The sequence below is a fragment of the Hyperoodon ampullatus genome (genome assembly GCF_949752795.1).
Source record: "Hyperoodon ampullatus genome assembly, chromosome: 11".
NCBI classification, from domain to species: domain Eukaryota; kingdom Metazoa; phylum Chordata; class Mammalia; order Artiodactyla; family Ziphiidae; genus Hyperoodon; species Hyperoodon ampullatus.
Window position 1 is genome coordinate 99,693,244 of NC_136924.1, and position 25,436 is coordinate 99,718,679.

The window sequence follows — 25,436 nt, forward strand, 5'->3', positions numbered from 1 at the left end:
AGCAAACACCTGTGAAAACAGGCCCAAAAGGTCACTGGAAGAGGCTGTGTTTGCTTTACTTCCCTGTAGGCTGATAGCCTGATTTATTTACAGTCCTGGCAACAAAATACATAAGAAGCATGTGTGAGCCCGAGTTCTGGTTTGTATGGAGCCCAGAGGCAGAGGGTTGGACAAAATGCTCCCGAATGCCCCCTCTAGTTGTCTGGCATCCATTGAATCTCGTGGGCCGGAGCAGACACCGCCACTGTTTCTTCCCCAGCCCCACCTGCCCATCTGGCGAGCTGTCCAGTCAGAGCTATGTGTGAAATCCGTGGGTCTTCTGTGCTGAAGTGAGAGGATTCCCAGCCCACTCATCCCCCACCGTGCGAGGCATTGTGTGGACAGAGGTGGCAGCACCTTCTGATCTTGTCAGGTCGTTGAGGGAGAAGAAAGGCACAGATTCACACCCTGGGCCAGAAAAACTGAATCCCTTGCTGTCCATTGGGCATCAAAGCCCTCATCAGTATTCCTTCTGCTCTTACCAAGTTACCCTAGAGTTATAATTTTACCAACATATATGTCATAGCTAAGAGGGAAGTCTTAAAACCCCACCTCCTTCAGGAAGTCTTCCTGAACTGACCTCAATGTTGAAACATTTTATTGTTGATTATGCATACACGTAGAAAAGTACATACACACACCACACACACACACACACACAATTTAACCAAGTGTCCTACCACGTCATTTTAAAAGAGACGTCGGAGGGACTTCCCTGGCGGTCCAGTGGTTAAGACTCCGTGCTTCCACCGCAGGGGCTGCGGGTTCGATCCCTGGTCGGGGAGCTAAGATCCCACATGCTGCACGGCATGGCCAAAAAATAAAACAATCAGTAGGAAAACAAAAGCGACATCGGAGGCTCAAGGGGGTAAAGCGCCATTTTCTGTGGCTGAATTCTTCCCTACGACTGAGCATAACTGTGCACTGTCCTCTCTCTCACCGCTGTCAACCACCACCTTATTCTTCCACTGAACACATATCACTGCAATATTGGCCCAAGGCCCTGGGATGAGGGCAGATCAGGTGTGGGGTGGGTGCCCAGATTTATAAGGCACTAATTCTTGCCCTGGAGGAGTTTGCAGTCTAGGAGAAGACAACTACATGGATAACCAGATAACAGAGAGAGTGGTTAAAGTCAGAGAGAGAGAGAGACATCAAGGCGCTATGAGAATCCAAACAAAGAAGAGAGGATGGAAGATGCTCACGGTGTAAGTGGTCTTTATACTGAACCTTGATGGGATGGGATCTGGACACGCAGGGATTCAGAGTGAGGAAGAGCGCTTTACACAAAATAGAAAATACCGGGAAGATGGACTTCCCTGGCGGTCCAGTGGTTAGGACTCCGTGCTGTCACTGCCAACGGCCCAGGTTCAATGCCTGGTCGGGGAACTAAGATCCTGCAAGCCGCGTGATGCGGCCAAAAAAAAAAAAAAAAAAAAAAAAGTGTCCTGAAAGGGGAATGGTAATCTCTTCCCAGCCATCCTCAGAGGGTGGATTGAGGATGACGTGACAACGAACATGAAGGTGTCCTGTGACCTGGAAAGGCATTCCCTTTATTGCTCTCCAGCCCGGGAGCTCTCCACATTAAGGTGCATCGGAATCACCTGAGGTGCTCGTTAAACATGTAGTTTTTGGCTTCCGGCCATAAAAATTGGCCGGAAGCCAAGAACTGGGACTGCATTTGCCCTTCTTCTATCAACGGCTAGAAAATTGCTATATTCCAGGATACACATATATTTAAAAACCAATTTCCAGACATTGGGAAACTAGCTGCACAGGGCTACGGTTCCTGAGAAAAGGAATGCAAACCAGGTGAGCCCTGATCGCCCTGGCTTGCCGCCTGGGAGGAACTTTCAAGATGGCTATGCAGGGAGGGGGACCAAAGCAGAGCACGACAATCTCTCGGAGTTGAGGTCACAGACACTGGAGCTTGGGGAGGCTGAGGTGGCCGGAATTTACGGGGCAGAGGTAGAGAAGAAGGAGTTATACGAAGAAAGCTCCAGGAACCCGCAGAGAGCCCCCTTGAGTCTGTTGCTAAACACTGAACTGTACACATCCAGGGTAACACTCTACAAGACTCAGCAAATAATGACGGGGTTTAAGCTGAACAATTCTCAGGGCTCACACAGGCTGGAAGAGATTAGGGCTCTGACCAGCCAGACTGAAGAGACCTTGATGGCGTTCAATCAGATGACAGAGTGATCGCACCACAGCAGTAGGGATAGATTAGCCCTAGAATAATGATTACTCTAGACTGGCCCTTCAAAAAAGCCTGGAAAGTAGTCTTGAAAGGACCAAGTGGATCCACGGCTAACTTAACTACTTGCAAAAACAAAGCCCAACACTCTTTAAAGGAAAACAACAAAATCCAGCACTCAACAAAGTCACATTCAGAATGTCCAGCATAGCATAAAACAATTACTAGATATGTGAAGAAGCAGGAAAATGAGACCCAAACTAGGAGAAAAACATAAACATAATGAGGTGAGAAATGTAAGATATAAAAAAGAACTAAGTGGAACTTCTAGGGGTAAAACTATCCTCAAAAAGCTCAGAGGGAAAAAAAGACTGGGAAAAAAAAAAAAAAGAATAGAGACTCAGTGACCTGTGGAATAATATCAATCAGTTTGGATAGTTTCTGTTGCTATATCTTTAAGTTTATTGATTTTTAAAATTCTGTAGTGTTTATCTGCTTTAATCCCATCCAGTAAAACTTTCATTTTAGATACTGTATTTTCACCACTAAATGCTATCTATAAGAAAAAAGACTTTAAATTTAAAGACACAGATAAATTTAAAGGATGGGAAAAAATGTAACATGCTGTATTAGTTTTCTGTGGCTGCCATAACAAATGATCACAAATGTAGTGGTTTAAGCCATTCAAATGTATTATCTTACAGTTCTGTAAGTTAGAAATCCAACATGGGTCTCACTGGGCTAAAATCAAGGAATCGGCAGGGCTGCATTCCTTTCTGAAAGCTCTAGGGGAAATCAGTTACTCTGCTTTTCTAGAGATGACCCACATTCCTTGGCTCATGGCCTCTTCCTCCATCTTCAAAGCAAATAGAGTAGGTCTAGTTCTTCTCACATCACACTACTCTGACCATTCTTTTGTTGTCATGTCTCCAAGTGCCTACAGCCAGGAAAGGTTCTCTGCCTTTAAGGAATCAGGTGGTTAGATTTGGCACACTTGGATAATCCATGACAATCTTCCCATGTCAAGGTTTTAATTTTAATGGCATCTGCAAAGTCCCTTTTACCATGTAAGGTAACATATTCATAGGTTCCCAGGGGTAGGATATGAACATTTTGGGGAGCTATTAGTCTGCCTATCACACATGCAAACATTAACAATGAGAAAGCTGGAGTGGCTACCAGACACTTGCACATGAAACGTTCATCAAAACAGGCTGTAGACTGGACCATATAAAAGGCCCAGAAGTTTCAATAAATGTAAAAGAGATTGAACTCACACAGAGTATGTTCTCTGACCACAAAGGAATTAAATTAGAAATCAGCAATAGAAAGATTTGGAAGTAACAAGGGAAATTACAAAATATTTTGCACTGAGTGAAAATGAAAACAAAATTTGTGGGACGCAGCAAAAACAGTGCTGGGTGGGAACTTTAGAGCTTTAAGTGCTTATATTAAAAAAGAAGAAAGGTCCAAAGTCAATAATCAAAGCTTCTGGGACTTCCCTGGTGGCGCAGTGGTTAAGAATCCGCCCGCCAATGCAGGGGACACGGGTTCGAGCTCTGGTCGGGAAGATCCCACATGCTGCGGAGCAACTAAGCCCATGCGCCACAACTACTGAGCCTGTGCTCTAGAGCACGTGAGCCACAACTACTGAGCTCACGTGCCACAACTACTGAGGCCCACGCGCCTAGAGCCCGTGCTCTGAAACAAGAGAAACCACTGCAATGAGAAGCCCACACACCGCAACGAAGAGTAGCCCCCACTCGCCGCAACTAGAGAAAGCCTGTGTGCAGCCATGAAGACCCAACACAGCCCAAAATAAATAAATATATAAAATTTAAAAAAGATTTTTTAAAAAGGCTAATAGGAAAATATTACAAACAACTTCATGCCAATAAGTTTGACTCTTCAGATGAAATGGACACATTCTTAAAAGACACTTATATCTACTTCCTATTGCTGCTGTTTACCACAAAGATGGTGACTTTTTTTTTTTTGGTCGCGCCGCACGGCTTGCAGGATCTTAGTTCCCCAGGGACTGAACCCAGGCCCACAGCAGTGAAAGTGCCAAGTCCTAACCACTAGACCACCAGGGAATTCCCCCATTTAAAACAACACAAATTTACCATCCGTCTTAGAGTTCCGGAAGCCAGAAGTCCAAGATGCATCTCACCTCGCTAAAGCCAAGGTATTGGCAGGATTGCATTCCTTCTGGAGGCTCTGGAGGAGAATTTGTTTCCCTCCCTTTTCCAGCTTCTGCATTCCTTGCCTTCTGGCTTCCAGACAGCACTTGCCTCACTGTGACCTCTGCTTCTGTTGTCACATCTCCTCTCTGACACTCTTGACTCCCTCTTACAAAGACTCTTGTGATTACACTGGACCCATCAGATAATCCAGAATAATCTTCCCAATTCAAGATCCTTATCTTTACCGGAATACTTAAAGTTGCTTTTGCCATATAAGTTAACATATTCACAGGTTTTGGCGATTAAGACAAAGGCATCGTTGGGAGGTCATTCTGCCTACCAGAGACACAAATTGCCAAAATGGATACACAAAGAAAGAGAATGTTGAATAGCCCCATATATACTAAAGAACTTGAATTTGTGGTTTAAAATCTTTCCACAAAGAAACCTCCAGGCTGGGATGGCTTCAGTGGTGAATTATGTCAAACATTTAAGGAAGAAATGGAATTTGACTCATCATATCAAACACAAAAATTAACCTGAAATGGATCATAAGCCTAAACATAAAAGCATAAACAATAAAACTTCTAGAAGAACACACAGAATATGATTTTGGCCTTGGGACAGGCAAAGAATTTTTGATAGGACACAAAAAGCATGAACTATAAAAGAAAGAAAGAAATTTTTCTTCATCAAAATAAAAACCTCATCAAAAGACAATGTTAAGAAAAAAAAGGTAAGCCATAGACTGGAGAAAATATGTGCAAGGCATACATCTGGCCAAGACTACTTTCCATAATAAATAAAGAACTCTTACAACTCAAAAATAAGACAAACAATTCACTAGAAACAGTGGGTAAAGAAGATAATGGCCAAATGGCCAAAAGCTCATGAGAAGATACTCAACAGCATTAGTCAATAGGGAAATACTTACTAAAGCCATATTAATATACTCCTGATTGATAAAGTAAAAAAAAAAAGGCTAAAAATACCAAGCGTTAGCAGGGATGCAAAACATCTGAACCTCTCACATACTGCTGGTCAGAATAAAAAATTGTACAACCACTTTGGAAAACAATCTGACAGTTTCTTATTAAGTTAAATATATATATATATATATTTAGTATATGACTTGGCAACTCCAATTCTAGATTTTTCCTTCTGATAAGACACATGTAACATAAAACATGAAACATATGAAAACATATGTCTACACAAAGACTTGTCCTTTAATGATCGTAGCAGCTTTATTCAAGATAACCAAAACCTGGAAACAACTAAAATGGCCATTAATAGGTGAGTAGAAAAATTATGGTATACCCATACCATAGAAGACTACTCAGAAATAAAAAGGAACAAACTACTGATACCTATAAGAGAATAGATGAACCTCAAAAATATTATGCTGTGGAAAAAAAAAGAAGACACAAAAGAGTATATATTCTATGATTGCCATTTACATGAAATTTACACAACCAGGCAAAACTAATCTGTCTTGACAGAAAGCAGATCAGTAGTTGACTGGGGATGAGGATGACAGCAAATGACTGCAAAGGGGCATGAGGTAGTAACCTCATTTTTTGCAGTGATGGAAATTTTGACTTGAAGGTGTATATATTTGTCAAAATTCATTGAACCGTGCACTCAAAGTGGGTACATACTATTACATGTGAGTGGTAACCCAATAACGTTTTTTTAAAATGAAACAAAAACAATTAAAAATATGAAAACACTTGGGCCCCATTCCAAGTGATTCCAACACAGCAGGACTAATACGGGGCCCAGAAATCTATGTTTTAAACAAGCTCCATAGGGAACTATGCTGCAGGCTGTTTTGCTTATAGAAACAGTATTGGTTTCTATGAACACCCAACTCTTATTTAGACAACAAATCAACTAGGCAAGCAAAGAAAATTCAGAAGAAAAGTGTTTGAGTTTTTGTGGGCTCTCCTTCCACCCCTCAACCTCCATTCCTCAGCTGGAACACCGGTCACTACCAAAGCCTCCTCTTGGAAGCTGGCTCAGCTATGGCTAAGCTTCCTTCATGCATTCTTTACAAAAGGAAGTCTGCTAGGAAAATGGATGGGAGGAAAGCACATAAAAACACAAGTGCAGAGAAACCAATATATTTATTTGCAGAGCACAGATCCTTTCCCATAATGTCATTCAAGTCTGGCACCAGATGGGCTTGGCTGGCCCAGCTCACGGGACACGTGGTACCAACAGATATGCCTACTCTGGGGGGGGGGGGGGAACAGCAGGTCCACAGGGAGGCTGGTGGCCCACCTGTGTGGAAGATACAACAGTACAACAGATATGCTAAGGGTACTCATACAAGGGTACCCAGACAAAAGGGTCATTTTTTTGCCAGATTGGATTGAACGGAGATGCTCTATTTCCATTCCCTAGTCTTTTCCTGCTGCCTGACATATCTCCCGTCTTCCTCTGTTCTACTTGTTGAAACACTTCCCATCCTTCAAGGCCCAGCTTGAATAACGCTTCCTCCTTATCAGATCACCATAGTCAAACACAGCTTCCCACTCCCCGAACTCCTATGGCACTTGGCTTGAAGAGCCCTTACAGAAATTTTGATTGGTATTTTAGATATTCATGTGCATGTTGTATCTACTCTACTAGGTTGTAATCTTGCTTATAGAAACTATAACTTATGGTCCATGCTAGGGCTAGACTACATAGTTCCTAGTACGTTACTTGGCACTTAGTGTGTGTTTTATGTACCTGTATTGTAGAAAGTAATGAATGATTCAGTCCATGCGGATTCCTATCTCTGAGCTTTTGCTTATGCTGTTCCCCCTTTCTAGAAAATCCTTCCCACTTCAAGTGTTATTCCCTCCAAGGAGCCTTCCCAAATCCCCAAGCTGTTGGGCTCCTATAGCGCTCTGGGCAATCTCTATCTTATCACTTACAACTACCGCCTTCTATTGAAATTAAATATTTATTACCTGTTTCTCCTACTTAATCAGATGCTTCAAGAAGCCAGAGTCCGTCCCAGTCATCCTTATCTTACCACCACCTAGCACAGTGTTCCATTTCATAAATATTTTCCAGACAGAATGCTCTCTTAAGAAGTTTCTGGAAGCATTAGCCCTGTGACACAGAGGGCCCTGTTTATTTAGTCTGTGTTCCCATTAGAGTGGCCCAAACTGTCCTCAGGTCTCATTCCCAGAGAAAATCCAGCGGAAACAGCCTTCCCACCCGAACTTTCTCCTCGGCTGGAGGGGTAGGACCAGATGTTCCCTCTGGGGTCCCTTACTGTCCCCGGATCCTCCCGATCCAGGGAAGACCCCAGCAGGACAGACTGCCGAGCGTGTGGCCTCTCCTCACAAGGTCTTTAAGGGGGACCCCCGTCCTCTGGGATGACTGGACATAGGAAAAAGAACCCGTGACCTTCCAGACCACCTCTGTCCAATACACTTCTCTCTCCTTTCACCGCCTTCCCTTTCTGCGCTTCCTCGTTCTCCCAGCCGCGCTCTCCGCCTCCTCTTTCCTCCTCTGCTTCTGCTCTCCTACCGGTCCCACCGCACCCTCCCGGCGCCGCTGCTTCCGCCTGGCCGGCTTTTCCTTTCTCGCCAGATCCCGCTCATCCATCCCGGGTCCCTTCGTTTATCCTGCTCCTCTGCCAGTCCTGCAGGAAGCCGAGACTCCTCGCGAAGCTTAGAGGTGGGGGGGGGGGGGGGAGGGGGAGGGGTGGGCCCTGGCGCCGCGGTCCCGCCCCTCGTGCGTGTGTGAATGTCTGTGTGGCGGTGACGCGGCGCCGGCAGTGGCGAGGCGAGCGGATCGCCGGGGCTGCTCGGCTCCTGCGCGCCCTCGCGCTCCCCGCCGCCCGCCCAGGCGCAGGCAGGGCGCAGGCAGGGCGCAGGCGGCGGCGGGCGGCATGGAGAGCTTGCTGGAGAACCCGGTGCGCGCCGTGCTCTACCTCAAGGAGCTCACGGCCATCGTGCAGAACCAGCAGAGCCTCATCCACACGCAGCGCCAGCGCATCGACGAGCTGGAGCGGCGGCTGGACGAGCTAAGCGCCGAGAACCGCAGCCTGTGGGAGCACCAGCAGCTGCTGCAAGCCCTGCCTCCGCCCGGGCTCGTCCCCCCGTCGCCGGCCCCGCTGCCGGCCACCCCGGCCACCGCCGCCTCCGGGGCCCAGGAACAAATCCGGGACCACGGACAGCTCCCGCCCACCGCGCCCGAGAAGCCCCCGCTTCAGCACCAAGGACAGCTCCTGGCGCAGCTCCAGCCGGGCCCCAGCGGCAGGGCTCACGCATCCCAGCCGCCCCACCAGCACCCGGCGGCGGGGCCCGGGGCCGTCGCCGACAAGGAGAAGGAGCGTCCCCCGAGCTGTTGCGCCGCTGCTGGAACCCTCCTTCAGCACAAATCCCCCGCCGCCCTCGGCAAGGGCGTCCTGAGCCGGAGACCCGAGTGAGTGGGGAAGGCGGCACGGGGACCAACGTGCCGGGAAGAAGGGAAGCAAATGGGCGTGAGGAGGGGACAAGGGGGAAGTGGGGTGCACCGGAGACCGAAGGACTGGGGCCTTCAGTGTGCTTGCGGGGAGAAGTGTGTCAAGGAGGCTTGGGTGAAAGGAGGGAATGATATCAGAGTCGGAGAGGGCTTGGGAGGTGCTGGAGCAGACGGCAGTATCCCAACCGTCACTGGGGGCAAAGGAGGAAAGAAATGAGGGTTATTGGAAAGTGGCACATTTTAAAGGGGACAAGACTAGGGGGCAGATTAAACTGAAGAAAAGAGAACAGTTAAAGAATCTTTTCAAGTTAGGAAAAATCTGGATGGGAGTTTGGGTAGTAAAATTATTCGGATGGAGAGTGAGCTACGAAAAAGACAGAGGCTTGGCAAAGAGACATGTTGAGAGCTTTGAAAAGGGCAGGGTCCAGGAACGGTAGACCTGGGGTCTGAGGGGATTCAGAAGGCAGAGCACAAGGCTGAGAGGCAGGATGATGTGAGAAGGCGGGGGGCTGGAGCCAGAGGAAGAGGAAGGGTGGGAGAAAGCGTCTCCCAGAGGAACGAGGTGGCCCTTTAAGTGATGCAGTGGGAGTCCAAGCCAGGAATGGCTCATTTGGGGACGCTTACTCTGCTCTGACCTGAGTGGGCACCTTTCTTCTGAATGCCCACAGACCCAGAGGGGTGCAAGGTAACAACCCACCAGGCCCATAGAGGATCCCTTTATAGTGTCAGGATTCAGTCTGGTTATAGCTTTTTCCTCTGACTCAAGGAGGATTTCTGTGCAGGGTGTTAGCAGTCGTGGAAAGGGGATAATGATGAGAGAGACAGTTGGCTTACGGAGATGGTATTTGGATGGAATTCCTGTTTAAATCTCTGTTGTGGCTGGTGACTGCAAACCTTGCTTCCCCTTGGTTATTTGGTGATGACTGGAATCCCATGTTAGGTCCAGAGAGAAATATGCTCATTAGCCCCTGATGAGAAACTCTAGGACTTCAAGCTCTTTCTTTATGCCCAATGCCCATGAACTAGAGATATGGGAAGAAGAGATGAAAGCGGACTGGAATATTCTCTCCTCTGTATTGGGAAGGCTGTGACCATGTCAGCTTCCTCTCTCTGATTAGACAGGTGATAGAACACCTCACGGGAAATCGGAACCTAGTCAGCTCCTGACCCTGACTATGGGGATGCTAAGGGAGTTGGGGGCAGGGGTGGGAAGGGTGGAGAGCCAAGAATCATCTTCAGCAGCCTTGGCGTGCTTTAGTCTAGGGCTACTTGTGAAGACTTGATGTAGACTCATTTTCTCCTCACATCTACTGCAGAGTTAGACAAGTTGGGTCAGAACACAGGGTAGATTTGACCAGAACTTTGGGTCCTTAGGCAGAAGATCCAGGAGGATCTCGCAGCATTTGATGCAAGTCCCAAGAAGATGTGGTTTTCCTTCCTACCTTCCTCAATGGCCCATTTGCCCTTCCTTCGGTTTAATGGTTTTTTTTTTTCCTTATCTGGCAGAAAAAGCAGAAAGTCAGTTTTCCCTCAGTGCCCATGGCTCAGCAAGAGGCAAAAGGCAAAAGGCAAAAAAAAAAAAAAAAAAAAAAAAAAACAGGGCCTCCCTGGTGGCGCAGTGGTTGAGAGTCCGCCTGCCGATGCAGGGGATACGGGTTCGTGCCCCGGTCTGGGAGGATCCCATATGCCGCGGAGCGGCTGGGCCCGTGAGCCATGGCTGCTGAGCCTGCGCATCCGGAGCCTGTGCTCCGCAACGGGAGAGGCCACAACAGTGAGAGGCCCGCATACCACAAAAAAAAAAAAAAAAAAAAAAAAAAAAAAAAAAAAAACAAAAAAACCCCACAAGATATTATGTGGCTTTTTCCCCAAATACGGGCAGCTATTCCATTCCATTTCCCGGGGGGCAGCCACAGCTTCATGGGAACTGTGGTTCTTCTCCTGATTCCGCTCCTCATGCCCTTTGGTGTCTCCCTCCTCTTCCACCACGTCCCCACATTCTTTGCATCCCTTCAGGGGACGGTGTGGGCAAGACCGGTTGAGGAAAGGTCATTTTTCTTGGATAAGGACTTTGCTGTGGCCCCCAGGGTGGCTTACAGAGCCCAAGCTCTCCTGCTCAGGTGCTCTTGTTGGGAATCCAGGGATTGTAGGAATCACCTGGATCCCTACCCATCCTCACATGTCAAAACTGGAGAGCAACCGTCGTGTCCTCATCTTTCCTTCTCCCTTGTCCTGCTTTTGCTTCCCAAGGGAGCAGAACAAAAATAAGTAGTTAAAATGGTGGAAGAGAGTGGAAGTTTTGGAAATCTTTCACGTGGGAAGTTGTGCCAGGCACTAAGAGGTTAAACCCAGCAGTAACTCCTTCCTTTCTCCAGATCCTTCAGCTTTTCCCCCCTGCTCCCCAAGCCTGGACACCCAGAGACTTAGAGAGCTCAGACACGCACGCCTCCTCCCTCTTCCTGCAGCTCCCTCCCCGCTCGCATGGGAAATCATGGATATCTAGGTGGACTGAATGCTCTTTGGATCACCCATTTCTTCCCACTGTTTTGCTTAACTTCAATCCAAGTTTCCCCCCCTAGAATCTCAGGAAGGAATCATCTTTGCTGACTACATGTTTAGCCCCACCCTGCTCTCCACCCACGACCCCAGTTTTGCACGTCTTGTCCTCCTCTGCCCAGCCTCTCAGTGGTGTAGGGCTAGATGCAGGCGGCAGGCAGGGGCACCTCTCCATGGATCGGGTGACATGGGGAGAGGGAGAGCTGAGCCAGCAGCCCTCTCCCTGGGGCCTCTCCTGGGGATCTCCCTGATGAATCAGTTCTCTACTGGGCATGCTGACGTAGGAGGAAGAGCCGGCGGAGGGGGGTCCCTGGGTCGTAATTTTGCTGAAATCCGTTCTCATTTCTTACTTCCCCTTCTTGGGACTCATTAGGCTGAGAATGCAGCTCTGCTGAGGTTGCTGAGGGGTGGGTGAGGGTTACCAGGGGCCAGGCAGCGTGAGATGCATGATCTCACCACACAGCTTATCTCTTAGCCCCAGAACGCATCTTCCTCCCCAAATCCAGGAGAGGCAGGAGCCCTGGAGATCCTGGGGCTGGGAAATAATAGATTGTTTAATTGTCATCAGATCTGCATTAACATGCAGCCTGGCCTCTCTCCCTCCTTCAGCTGAGGGAGCTACTGAAGGTGATGGCCTTGGAGGTCGGGCCAAGGAAGCAACAACGTGGGTGTGAGTGAGCTCAAAGGCATCACGGAAGAATGACACCCGAGGGGTTAAAATTCTTTCTCTGCTGCTTCCTGGCTCTGGCTAAACTCCAGCCCCCACTGCCTTTGCCTCTTAATGAGAGCAGCAATCTAGCTTCCTCCTCTTTATTTTTTCAATCAAGGCTCACAGCATCTACAGAATTGATTATCCCTTTCCTGGCTGGAGCCAGAGCCTCAGCTTGACCTGGCAAAATCCCCTCCGCGTCATGGAAGCACATGACCCGACCTGAAGCTCCTGGCTTCAGTGGGGCCACAACTTCTCTGTCTGAGCATGTGTTGGTCCACCCACCCAGCCGTGCATTTAGAGCCAGTGGATCCCAGTGTTTGCCCAAGTCCCCAAGCCCACAGGCAGAGGATTACTGGAGGGTGGCAAAGATTCTTGCCTTATAATTCAAATTCAGCACCTACCCTGGGCTCCCTACCTCCAAGGGACCATGAAGTCCGAATAGCTCCTGTGTTCTCCTCTTCCTCCCTTGTCTTTCTTTATACCCTTCCTCTTCCTCCCTACTTTCCCCCCTTCTCCTTTTCCTTTCTTTGCTCTTACCCTTCTTCCCTCCCCTCAGATATGTTCCCTCTCCTGTATTTTCTTCCTTCCATCCTTTGCTTCCATTTAAGCTGCGTAGGGAAGTCTCTTCCTCTCTGCTCCCATCCTAAGCATAAACTGAATCTTCAGTCATCTTTTGAGCACCACGGTCTCATGCTACCTGGAGGCCGGGGCACGGCAGGAAGACCACTGGATGTGCTTTTTAGCCTGTTGTCTGAGATGCTGATTGGAGCCGGCATCTCTGCTCCTACTGAGTCAGGGTTGTCTGCCTGGAGGTGGCAGACGGCCAAGACTGGCCCCTCCTGGGAGCTATTAAGAGAGTATGACGGTCTGTCTGTCAGTCCACTCTACTGTATCAAGCGTCCGGTCTGTTCAAAATCCTGCACTCTGTGCTGCGAAAAGACAGGAAAGACGCCGACAGTCCTTGCTCAACACACTCGAGACACAGATCTAGAAACATCTAAATAAGTGGAAGCAGACTGCAGGTGCCCAGAGCTATCCTCTATCAGAACAGAATGGGGTTAAGAGGGTGGGCGTACAGAGCCCAGAGGGAAGGGTTCCTTGGTTGGCGTCAAGGGCTTATGTCAGGAATAGCGAGAGTCAAGGAGAGCTGGAAGCCAGACGGAGCCGGGGGAGTCGATCCAGAGATGTCTGTGCTACATGTGCTCACCATCCCACCCTCTGACCTACAGCCCCTCCCCCCACCACCCCTCCCCCGACCAGGCTAAACCCATCAACGTGGGAAGGAGATCTCTGCCTTGCGGCCAAAAGCCCTTCTTGCTGAGGAAGCAACGTTACCACCTTGCTCCCTGGCCTGCCTGCCCTCCTTCTCTTTCCTATCTCAGCGAGGAGAGAACTTCTGGCTGGTCACCTGGAAAAGGGGGCCGAATGAAGGCTCACTGAGAGGAGGGCGTGGGTGTCTTTTGCTCACTCAGCAGCTGGTACGGAGCAGGCACCTGTGACGATCTGCTGTCCCCTGCCTCTCCGAGGGCCTGGACCACAGTTCTTCCCTCCCTCTCATCCGAAAAGAAACCAGTCACCCTGGCCTCAGGAAAACCCGACGGCCCCCCTGCTGCTCAGCAGCCCGTGTGCCTTGCTCCCCCGCCAACTCCTTCCTAGCCGGAGCCCTTCCTGGGCCCACACAGTCAACACCAGAGGCCCTTGCACAGGCATTTGGCGCCTCTTCCTCTTGGCCTGAAACCCAGCAGGAGGAGCAGCAGTTGGTCCTGCTGATTCAGCAAATATCTATGCGGCCTGAGTTTCAAAGATCACTTACGAAAAACAAAAAACGGCAGATGGGGGTCAGGTCTGGGGGGGAGAGTGAATGAAAGGGAGGGTGACATGAAAGAGTGGGGAGAGCCAGGACAAGCAGCTGGACCCTGGTCTGGAAAGAGGCTTGGATCTTGAAGTCCCACGTAAGGGCTTTCTTAGTAAGAGGACCTGGGGATGCTTTCATTGCACCTGGCAGATCCCCAAATGCAAGGCCATCTGGCAGGATCTCCGAGGCTTGGGCCACTGCAGCGCCTTCCTCCTCTGCTTCTGGAAAAGCACAAAGCGCGGGTTCCCACACAGGCTGCAAAGGGCTTTTTGTTTTCACGCAGGAATGGAGTGGTCCTCTCCATTTCAGGCAGTGAGGGCATTAACAGAAAGGGGCAAGAGTAGAGCGAGGGAGAAATGAGGCTGTTCAGGCCAAGAGGAACTTAAGGAAACCACAGAATCACAGAATTTTCAAGATCTAGGTGGTTCAGAACATGGGCTTTGGAGGTAGGCATACCTGGGTATGAATCCTGCTCCACCACCTACCAGCTGGGACACCTTACATTCACGGTGTACCTTCTTTGAGCCTTGGTTTTTTCATTTATGATATGAAGAATAATATCTACTTTAAAGGGTTGTTGTAAAATTTTAAAATTAGATAGTTTTTTTTTTTTCTTTTTACTGTTTCAGGCACAAAGTAAGTGCTCAATATATTGTAACATTTCTATGGATAAAGAAACCAGGGCCCAGGCTTCCCTGGTGGCGCAGTGGTTGAGAGTCCGCCTGCCGATGCAGGGGGACACGGGTTCGTGACCCGATCCGGGAAGATCCCACATGCCGCGGAGAGGCTGGGCCCGTGAGCCGTGGCCGCTGAGCCTGCGCATCTGGAGCCTGTGCTCTGCAACGGGAGAGGCCACAGCAGTGAGAGGCCCGCGTACCGCAAAAAAAAAAAAAAAAAAAAGAAACCAGGGCCCAAGGCTCATCCAGAGTTAGACCATAGCTATCGAGGAGAATCCAGGTTCAGGATTCCTTCAGGAATTCTTCCAGGCCACCTTTCTAGAGTGACCTTTCCTCAACCACTCCCCTACCTCTGGACAGTGTGCACCCAAGCTATTCCAGATATGTGAATGGGCGCTTGCCTTACAATGCAGCTAGGCAGGACAAATCACCATCCCTTAGTGATCTATAATGAGGTCTCACAACTGTATAGCTGGGAAATGCTTCCTTAAGCCCAACCTAAATTTCTTCGGTTGCATTTTCAGATTGTTTGCACTTCTCTTAAGGACACTGAAGGGATCTGAGCTACCACCCAACACCCCATGGGGATAAGAATGACCTCATCCATTTTCTAAATGGGGAAACTACAGTCTCATCCAGCACGCAGACGTGACAAGGACAAAAGTGGAGAGTGGGGACCAGAGTCTGGACCAGGAGACGGCCTCCCATTTGCTGGGATTAAAGTTAAATCCACTGCTCCAAATTCTTCCATCCCGGGGATGGAAGGGAGAAGGTAGAACCGCACTTTGCAGGACTCTGAGGTCAGAAAGCGACACAGAACAGCAGGGAGGGGCCGAGAAAAGGGAGGCCTGACCCGACGTGGGGTTCTGGTGGAGGCTGGGGGGGAGGGTGGCTGGCGGAGGACTCTGCTTTTCCTGGTCAAGCCCAGAGGGTAAAGGAAAAGAAAGGGTGGCAAGGTGGTCGTGGCTGTGTGTGTGTGTGTGTGTGTGTGTGTGTGTGTGTGTGTGTGTGTTGAGACACGGCGTGGGGCAAAGGCTGTCATGCTGTTGCTGTTTGGAATATCCCATCTGGAGGATTATGTAACTCTGCGATACTGATGCCTGGGCTGTGCTGAGCGCTCCCTTTCCTCGCCAGCTGGGGCCCGGGCTCTGTGGACAGGGGGCCTGCAGGCCTGTCCAAGTCCAGAGAAGTGCCCCCTGCCCCATACCCTCACGCTGTATGGTGGCAGGTCATTTCCTCTGGGCCACAGCTGCAGGGGCTGGAGGGCCTTAGGAGCTGGACCAGGGTCCCCCAGCCCCTCTGGGGAGTCAGGTGAATGTCAGAGCTGGAAAGGTCCTGTTAGGTCATTTGGACCGAACTTCTCATTTGGCAAATGAGAAAACTGTGGCCCGAGACAGAAGTGACTAGTGCTTCCAAACTGGTTAGTAGCCGAACTAGGTACACAACTCAGCTTCTCTAAACTCTTCATCCAGTACTCTCGTCAACATAGTGAGGGACCAAGAGGACCAGTCAGGACTGCTCCGTGGGTGCGCATGGCCAAACTTACCGCGAGTTATGGGGGCTTCAGGCATTCCACGGAGGTCTCTCTGCCTTCCAGAATATCTCGCCTATGCCAGCAATTCCACAAGTAGAGATTCCTTTGGGTACTTCAAGGTTATCCCCCTTGTTAAAATGCAGATTCTCCTAGGACAGGAGAAAAAAAACACATTTGGCTCTATTAGACTGTTGCACTTCAGCATGACAGAGTTTATCTGAGCCGTTTCTGAAGGGCGGGTTTGATAAGGGAGAAGGATGCCTAGCGGCCAGGGCAGGACGCTCATAAGGCATTGAAGGGCTCATGGGGGACGCTGTTGAGTCTAAATGGTCTTCACCTCCACTGTATTTTGCAGAGAATTAGCACTGCCTTGCCTGGGCCTGGTAAGCAAAGGGCAGGGACCCAGGGCACTCACTCCCACACTGGCTTGTCTTGGAAAAGTAATTATCTGGGCTGGAGAAGGAATACTTCCCCAAGGAGCTTCATGTGTAAAAGTCATAACGCAGGAATTTAAGGAGCATCCTGGTGCTTGGTAAGCACTTTTGATGCTTTCTAGGCTCTTAAAGTAATTTTTTTGTGTGTGTGTGGTACGCAGGCCTCTCACTGTTGTGGCCTCTCCCGTCGTGGAGCACAGGCTCCGGACGCACAGGCTCAGCGGCCATGGCTCACGGGCCCAGCCGCTCTGCGGCATGTGGGATCTTCCCGGACCAGGGCACGAACCCGTGTCCCCCACATTAGCAGGCAGACTCTCAACCACTGCGCCACCAGGGAAGCCCTTAAAATAATTTTTTGGATGGCAAAATTTCACACAGCTCTATTGGGGTTTGTCATGGTGGGGATGAATAGCATGGGGGATGGAGGCCAACTCAACACCTAGTAGGTGTGTGATGAGTAATGCTGGGAGGAATAAACTCTCAGTGCGTAGGGCACAGGCAGGCCCATCCACGCTTGAGTGGAGGAAGGGGGTATGGAGTCAGGGCTGAAGAAGGTCTCAGCTGGAGGGAGCCCCACCTGGGGGTGGGTTGTGCCCTGGCCCACGAGCACAGTTTCTGCAGCTGAGCACCTGGGAAATGCTGGATCAGAGGCTTAGCTCTTAAGGCCATCTGGGGAGTGAGGGGGACCTAGGTGCCCCTCGCAGCTAACAGATCCCACCTCAATCCTACCCGTGAGTATGGAGAGCCCTCCTCCCGCTCTGCCCCCAGCCTCTGCCCAGTCCAGTCTTTAGCCTGGGAAGCTGCATTAAGAATGAAGCATGAGAAAGCCCTTGGAGTGTTTCACCTCAGACACCCACATGCACGGCCTGTCAGCAGGTTGAACCAGAAATGGAAAATGGACCTATGAGGATGGGAGGGAAAGGAAGCCGGAATCGTGGCCATGTCTCCAGGTAGAAAGAGACGAAGGAAAGCTGGATTCTGGGGTCCCACTCTGGCCTGGGAGAAGCAACAGGAAGCAGCATCCGGCTCCAGGCCTCTCCTGTTTCTCTGCCAGGCAGTGGTGTCAGCTCTGGTCAGGGAGACGTTAGGACCCTGCTGGGAGGTGACTGGATGTGAGTCTGGCGTGGCTGCATTTGTGGGACTGAGGGGGTGCGTCTGAGTGTGGGTGAGCATTTTCCTGACTTGGGCTGGGGGAAAGGGGTGAGGACCCCACCACACAGCACAGGCCTTCTGCCTGTCTCCCCACCCCCGGGGCTCGTCACCCTGTCAGGACTCTGGGTTCCTTCTCCTTTTCTCTCTTCTGGCCAGCCAGTTCCTCCCGTCTGTAAAATGGGGCGAGTCTACAGTGCCTCCACGCCCCGCTTTCTACCCCCCACTCTGGTGTAGGAGACCTGGCCTCTGGAGGCTGTGAGCTCCTGGGAAAAAGGCTGCCTGGACGGTGGGCGGCGTAGGGGCGAGACATCTGGGGGTCTAGTGACGCATTGTGTTTGGAAGGTCAGGTACCAGCAGCAGCAAGATGCATGCCAAGCTGCAGCGTGATCTTCCCTGCACCCGACTTGGCCTAGCTGTGGCCAGGGACTGGCGCCCATGACCTCTCTGGGCTGGACAAGTCAGGTCAAACCAGCTGTGCCCCTGCCTCCAGTCAGGAATGCACTCCCCATCCCAGCAGCGAGGCAAGGGAATTCCACCATTTCTTCTGTGATAAATGATTCCAAACGACCACAATTTTCATTCAACACATCAATCCAACACAATGATTATTTAAAACAGCAACAGCAACAAAAACTCTGCAGAGCAGTTGGGAATCTCTTGCCTACGTCTAGTTTCAGCGCTTCCAGTGCACAGCCTGGTCTTTACAAACGGAGATGTCCTGGTGCTTCCAAACCGGCTGGTTGGGCGTCTTGGACATTCCTGGAGCTACTCAACTCATAAGAGCCCGTGGGTGCGGGCCGAAGGGAATTCCAGAGGCAGGTGAAGGCACCGTGCTGCACAGCACTGGATCGGGGTGGGGAGGGAGCCCAGAAGCTAGACTGAGCCCAGAAGCCAGGACTCCCGAGTTCCGACTGCTGTGCCCACCCTCACAGACCCCAAGTGTGAGCTTGCAGCAAACCGCTCCCCCTTCGCTGGGCCTTGGTGTCCCCTCTGCCCAACGGGGACAATCAGTCTTTGCCCACCTTTGGGCCCCTCTCTGCCCTCAGTTCACTGAGTCTGTGGCAAAGCAGCGCTGTTCAGAGGCTGCTGCAGCAGAAAGCACTTACCTTAGATGGGCAAAGTGACTTCCAAATGGTAAGAGCCTTAGGAAGGGAGCTCAGAATCCACTCTCCATTTCGAGAAAACAAAGGAGACAGACCCTGGGGCTGGGTGTAGGGCGGCCAGGCCCCGCAGGTCGGGGAGGGCGGGGTGAATTCTGCGGGGGCTTCCAGCTCCAGCCTCCCAGGAATTTCCACGGGGCCCCCTCTGGACATTGGCGCGTCAACAGCTGGAGGGGGGCGCTAAGGATGCAGCCCCCTCCTCCCCGCGACTCGCCGGGAGCCTGGGGAAGCCCTTCCGCGGGCGGCGCATCCCACGGGCTCCGCGGGGGCGGACCCAACGAGCCTGGCTCGCGGCTGCGTGGGCGGCCTGGCGGGCGGCCTGGCGGGCGGCGCGGGATCTACCCGCCCACGCGCCCCTCGGCGCTTCCCAGCGGGGGCGGCAGAGTGAGCCCCCACCCCGGCTCCCGGAAGCCGCGCGCCCGGCGCCCATCCCGGCGTGGCGGCTGCTGAGTCACGCGCCCGGGAAGCGCGGCCGCTGCCCCCCCATTTCCCCACTGCGCTCCCGGGCCCCGTGGGGGTGGGGAGGGCGCGTCTCGCGGGTCCGCTGCTCCCCTCCCCCACCCCCGCGGCCCTCCCCCCTAGCCTGGCGAGCCGCCCGCCCACGTCGTCTGGGAGCATCCCAGACGCGCGCCTCCCGGGGGAGGAGCTTCCGGGCTGCGACCCCGCCCCAGACTCGACAGGCCGGGCCGCTGCCCGAGGGTGCGGGCGCTCCGGGCGGACGTGCGCTCCTGTCCTGGCCTCCGTGGGCCACTGCCCGGGCTGCGGGGGAGGGCCATCGCCTTCCTGGGGGAAGCCGCGGGGGCGGCTAAGAGGTGCGGGTCAGGGTGGTGTCACGGAGGTCCAGTTCTACCGAGCATCCACCTCCCTAGCCTTCCTTGTACCCGAGTCACCTTGGCCAGAGAATCCCAGCTCCGTCTTAGCCTTACATATCTGTATGTGTATTCTGTACAAATACAAATCTTCGAGTTCTGGCCCAGCCTGTGATAACCATAGTAGTTCAGAAGGTGGCCTGGGGTTTGAACCCTGACTCGGTCCTGTACTAACTGTGATTCTCAGCAATGACAGCCTTGGCTTCCTTGTCTGTAAAATGGGGGTAGGATTAGTGATGACCTCCCAGGACCGCTGTGAAAATTCAGAGTTGATGCCAATAAAGCACCAAGCAACCCAGGCGCCTGGTGCAGTGGGAACTCGAAGGACAGCAGTTATTTGGGGACCCCTCTGGCAGGAACTGGGCCAGAAAGTGATTTTTGAAGGTAGAGGCTTCCCGAGGGCTCCGAACAGGGCTCCTCCGTCCCTCCCTGACAGCCTGTCCCTGTCCCTGGCCTCCTTTTCTTTCCGGTGAGCACACTGACGCCTACACTTTCTGCTCCACGTGGGTCTGGGGGTGTCTCTGCCCACCTGGTCACTGGCTTCTAGCTTCCAGAACACAGGAGCTGGAGACAGCCCTGTGGCCCAGGAGGTGTGGCTCGGCCAGTGGGGGCAAGGAGAGTCCCTCCCTCCCCCTTCCCCCCTCCCCCCAGCGTTGCAGGTTCTGGACCTTGCCTGGCTCTGGATGGCACCTAGGAACCCACTGGCTTTCTCGGCCCCGGGCCACACAGATGGGACCTGTCAAACGAGGTCAATGAAAGTCCCTGGGCTCTTTCTGCTGTCCTTCCACTTCTGGCCACTTGTACTTCTGCAAGTGGCTTTCATTTTAACACCCAAAGAGCTGAACTTTTCACATGGCTCCGTTGGTTTTCATTTTGTTAATCTGGTTGTGTTCTTTTTAAAAGTTAATTTACTCTTTTCAAACAGGTAATACTTCGACATAGTCCAAAATTTGAAAGATGCAAGTGTTTTCAGTGAAAAGTGTCTCCCCGCCCTTGTTTCCCACCCACTCACCCACAACCCTATACCCCCATCCGCTGTCCCCAGCAACTACTGTTAGAAATTTCTTGTGCATCCTTCCAGGGATAGTCTATGTATATTCAAGCAAATATACATATATATATATATATATATATATATATATATATATATATATATATACTTGTTTAGATATGTGTATGTTTCTTTTTACACAAATGGTAGTATACTATATGCCATTCTGCATCTTGTGTTTCTTTTTCCTCCCCCTAATAATAATCTATCCTGGTGATCCTTCCATATTCAGTATAAAAAGAGCTGTCTCATTCCTTTCAATAGCTGTAAAGTATTCCATTGTGTGGCTGTGAATCTAGGTCCTTTCTTCTCCTCTGCTGAGCGTGTAGAAGGCAAGCTCTGGGTAGCCTGCCTCTGTGTAATCATTTGGGGTGGGCTTTTCTGAGGGTGGGGTGGGTGGTGGATGGGTAGGCAGACATTACCCAGGGGCTCCATTTGAACTTGGCCCTCCAGCTGCGGATCTGCTGCTGGAGCCTCCTACAGACATTGGTAAATTGCGGTAGAAATAAGATTAAGGGAGCGGGCTTCCCTACCTGAAAACGCTTCACCACTCTTCCAGCTTGGAAGAGTTGTCTGCAGTCCTCAGGGCTGGGGGAGCTCCCAGGATATTATAATCTGGTTCAAAATGAGCTGAAAGTGAGTCCTACAGCCCCACCTCCTTCAGGAAGTCTTCCTTAACTGATCTAATAAACAGAGTTTCTCATCGCCTCTTCCCCTACTTCCCACCCCGGGCTGAGCACACTCCAGTCCTTGCTAATGATGAAATTAATTCTTCATTCCTGTGGCTTAAAAGTGCTTGTTTTCTTTTCTCCATAAGTATATGCTTACGGCATCTGTATTCTTTCTTTCACTTAACAAATATTTATCGATTAGCTGCTGTGACAGTTACTGTGCCAGGTACCAGGGTACAGCATTGAGCAAAAAACCCCACATCCCTTCAGGAAGCTTATAGACAAAAAATAAACAAGATTAAGAATGAAAACATAGATGGGATAAGTGCTCTGGGGAGAAATAAAACAGAGCAAGGGGGCCTGGGAATAAAGGGATTTGCAATTTCAGACAGGGTGCCCTGGGCAGGCCTCCTGGAGAGCTAAGAGAGCACCTGAGAAATGCCCTGGAGGAGGGGTCCTGTGCCATCTCGGGGAGGAGCTTTCCTGGCCGAGGCAGGCGCAGCACAGAGGTGAGGGAGGGAGCCTGTCTAGTTGTTCATGTAAGACAGGAGCAGAGGGAGCGCAGGGAGAGTGGTCTGAGGTGGGTCAGAGACTTTGGTGGGGTGGAGGGAGGGTGGGAGCGTGCAGGGCTGCAGCAGATCTTGTAAGAGGTTCCCACCTGCTATTTCCAAATCCACCAGGCAGTATTTGGAAGCGCATAGGGACGCTTTAGCTGTCGCAGTGGCTGGCAGGGTTACGGGGGGAAAGCATTGCTCTGCTGGCATTTAGTGGGCAAAGGCTACAGCAAACACCCTCTAGTGCTCAGGACCATTCCCGCAAGGAAGAATCTTCCTGCCCCAAATGCCAGCGTTTCTTGTTGAGAAACACTGATAGGGCCTTGGAACCTATTGTGAAGAGTTTGGCTTCCACATTAAGAAAAACTGGAAACCAGTGGACGGTTTTAAGCAGAGAATGCTTCAAAGGGACCTCGGCTGCTGGGTTGAGAATAGACTTGAGGAAGAAGAAAGCCAGCCGGCAGCAGGGAGATAAGGTAGGAAGTGGTTGCGAAGTCCAGGTACGAGACGGAAGTAGCTTGGACGAGAGGCCATGGCAGCAAGTGGGGATAAACAGTCAACCCAGCAGGGCTTCCTGCGGGATTAATGTGGGTGTGAGAGGAAGAGGAGTTGAGGCTGAGCCCAAGAGTTTGGACTGAAGTTACTGGAAGGATGAGACGGGGACATCTGAGGGGGTAAAGGTTTAGCCACGCTAAGCTGGGGATGCCTGTGAGACGTGCACTGGAGAGGACTGGCAGCTCTTTGGATGGACTGGAGATAAAGATTTGGGAGGGCTTTTAAAGCCTCAAGGCTGGATGACACCACCAAGGAGTGAGAAAAGAAGACCACAGAGGGCCGGTGTGGAGCCTTGGAGCACGCCGGTGTCCAGAGGTGGGGATGGGAGCTGAGAAAGAACAGCCAAAGAGGGAGCAGCAGACAGCTGGAGAACCACGTGGTGTCCCAGCGAAGAGGGGTCTCAGTGAGGACGGTGCAGCAGAGTCACCTCCTGGAGAGGGTGAGCAGGGAGGAGAGTCCATTGTGCAGCACGGAGGTCATTGGTGACCCTGAAAAGCACGGCTTGGGTAGAGCAAGGGGCAGGGAGGAAGCTTGATTGGTGTGGGTTTAAGAGAGAAGGGAAAAGAGATTTAGACAAATCAACCCCGGGTAAAGTGTGGACCTTGACTAGGTCCTAATTCAAATGAAGCAACTGTGAAAAGACATGTTTAAGGCCATCAGGGAAATTTGAACACAGATATTGGAAGTATGGTTACTTTAGTTAGCTATAATAATGATGCTGTGATATCTTTTCCAAGTTCTTACCTGTTTAGAGGTACATTCTGGGTGAAATGGTATTATTTCTGGGGTACACTTTACAATACTCCAGCAAAAAAGATGGGGGTAGAAGACTGGCAAAAATGTACGTTTGAAATTTCTATAAAAGGAAGTTTAGAAGGTGACAGAATGGGAGGGGCTGCAGAAAGTGAGTATAGAAAACTCTTCGGTGAATTTTGCTGGAAAGAAGAGGAAAGAAATGGGTGGTTCCTGGAGGGGGGAGAGGGTTCAAGACAGAAGAGTGTTCTTGAAGGTGGGAGCAACGGTGGCATGTTTGTCTCAGCCAACTGCGGGGACTGGCCGTCCACAGGAAAGGCCCTACACTGGACGCTGCAGGGAGACTAAGGAGCACGGCCTCACTGCCTGGAGGAAAGTAATAATAATTTAATGAAAGCTAATTTTTTATCTTGCACTCACTGTGGGCTGGGCATTGTGTTAAGTGCCTTACAAACTTTATCTCAATGTATGTCTCAAGAACTTCTTTTTTAAAAAAAGTTTTATTGGAGTATAGTTGCTTTACAATATTGTGTTCATTTCTACTGTACAGCAAAGTGAGTCAGCTCTACATATACATATATCCCCTCTTTTTTGGATTTCCTTCTTGTTTAGGTCACCACAGAGCACTGAGTCGAGTTCCCTGTGCTCTACAGTAGGTTCTCATTAGTTATCTGTTTTATACATAGTATCAATAGATATATGTCAATCCCAGTCTCCCAGTTCATCCCACTCTGCCCCTTTCCCCCTTGGTATCCATGTGTTTGTTCTCTGTGTCTGTGTCTCTATTTCTGCTTTGTAAATAAGATCGTCTATACCAATTTTTCAGATTCCACATACATGCGTTAATATACGATATTTGTTTTTCTCTTTCTGACTTACTTCACTCTGTAGGACACTCTGTCTCAATAACTTCTACGGTTGGGGGGTGAGGCACAAGAGGGTCAGGAACTGCCGCCACCCCCCACCTCGTTCAAGCAACCACCGTGAGGCAGCGTCCAGATTCAAACCCAGGGGTGTGATTCTGGGGTCATTGCTCTCAGCCTCTCTCCTCCTGCAGACGATTGCAGGAACAATTGCAGGAACATGCGTCCAAATGGCCTCCGCCCTGGAGCCTGTCATTCAGGAGGAGGTTAAGGGAAGGAGGGAAGCCACATCTACTCTAAAGGAAGCTCTCAGGATTCCGACGCAGCTCCCCACTCAAGGACCATCAGAATAGATCAGCCTGAATCGGCTCGCTGGGGGCTGGGAAAAAAAGGAAAATATGTTGAGCTGATGAGCTGAGCTGTACAGGAGAAAGGAATGTGGAGAGAGGGAAGCTGAGCATATTACTGTTATTTAGGGATGAAGATTTTATTTAGGCTCCTCAAGGGCCGGAGTCCTATCTGTACATCCATTTAACAAGTAGTTATTGAGCACCTACTGCATGTCAGGCTCTGCTGTAGGTGCTGAGGATTCACAGTGAACAAGTCAGACAAAGACTCGGCCATCTTGGAGCTCACATTCGAGAGGAGAAGACAGACGTTAAACCAGAAAAGTGACCCAGGGATATATACACTCATAAGGACTCTAAGGAAGAATAAGGGGGTGACTGGGAGGAGGGAGCTTGATAGGCAAGACCTCACTTAGGCGGTGACATCTGAGCAGAGAAATAAAGTGAAGGACAGAGTCATGGGAAGACCTGAGGGAAAAACATTCTGTGCAAATGCCCTGGGGCTGGAAGAAACACATGTTCAAAGAATAGGAGGGAAAGGTGGAGAGAGAGAGAGAGGGTCCTCCAGAGGGGCTTGTGGGGTGGAAGTTGTTTGGGTGGCGGTTTTGAGCAGGGAGCAATGTGATCCACCCCTGCAGGAAAGTCAGGGGGCTCAAGGGGCAGAAAAGGGAGAGCAGCTTGCAGAGAGAGCCCCGCAGTGCAACCCACAACCATTTGATCTTCACTCATTTATTCAGTCTTTCTTTCAACATCCACGTACTAATTTCTGCTGTACACTAGGCATTTATGTATGTCTTCTAATCT

General features: G+C 50.7%; 1 protein-coding gene across 1 annotated transcript in view; it reads left to right on the top strand.

The window, feature by feature from the left end:
• Nucleotides 1–8,317: 8,317 nt before the first annotated feature.
• The window catches only part of IQSEC3 (IQ motif and Sec7 domain ArfGEF 3), a gene marked incomplete at both ends in the record, with an annotated part of 88,409 nt that continues 71,290 nt past the window's right edge, over nucleotides 8,318–25,436 (top strand). Inside the window, one exon of the mRNA XM_079714206.1 lies at nucleotides 8,318–8,853. Within this exon, the coding sequence (XP_079570332.1) occupies nucleotides 8,318–8,853 (536 nt within the window). The remainder of the gene's footprint in view (nucleotides 8,854–25,436) is intronic.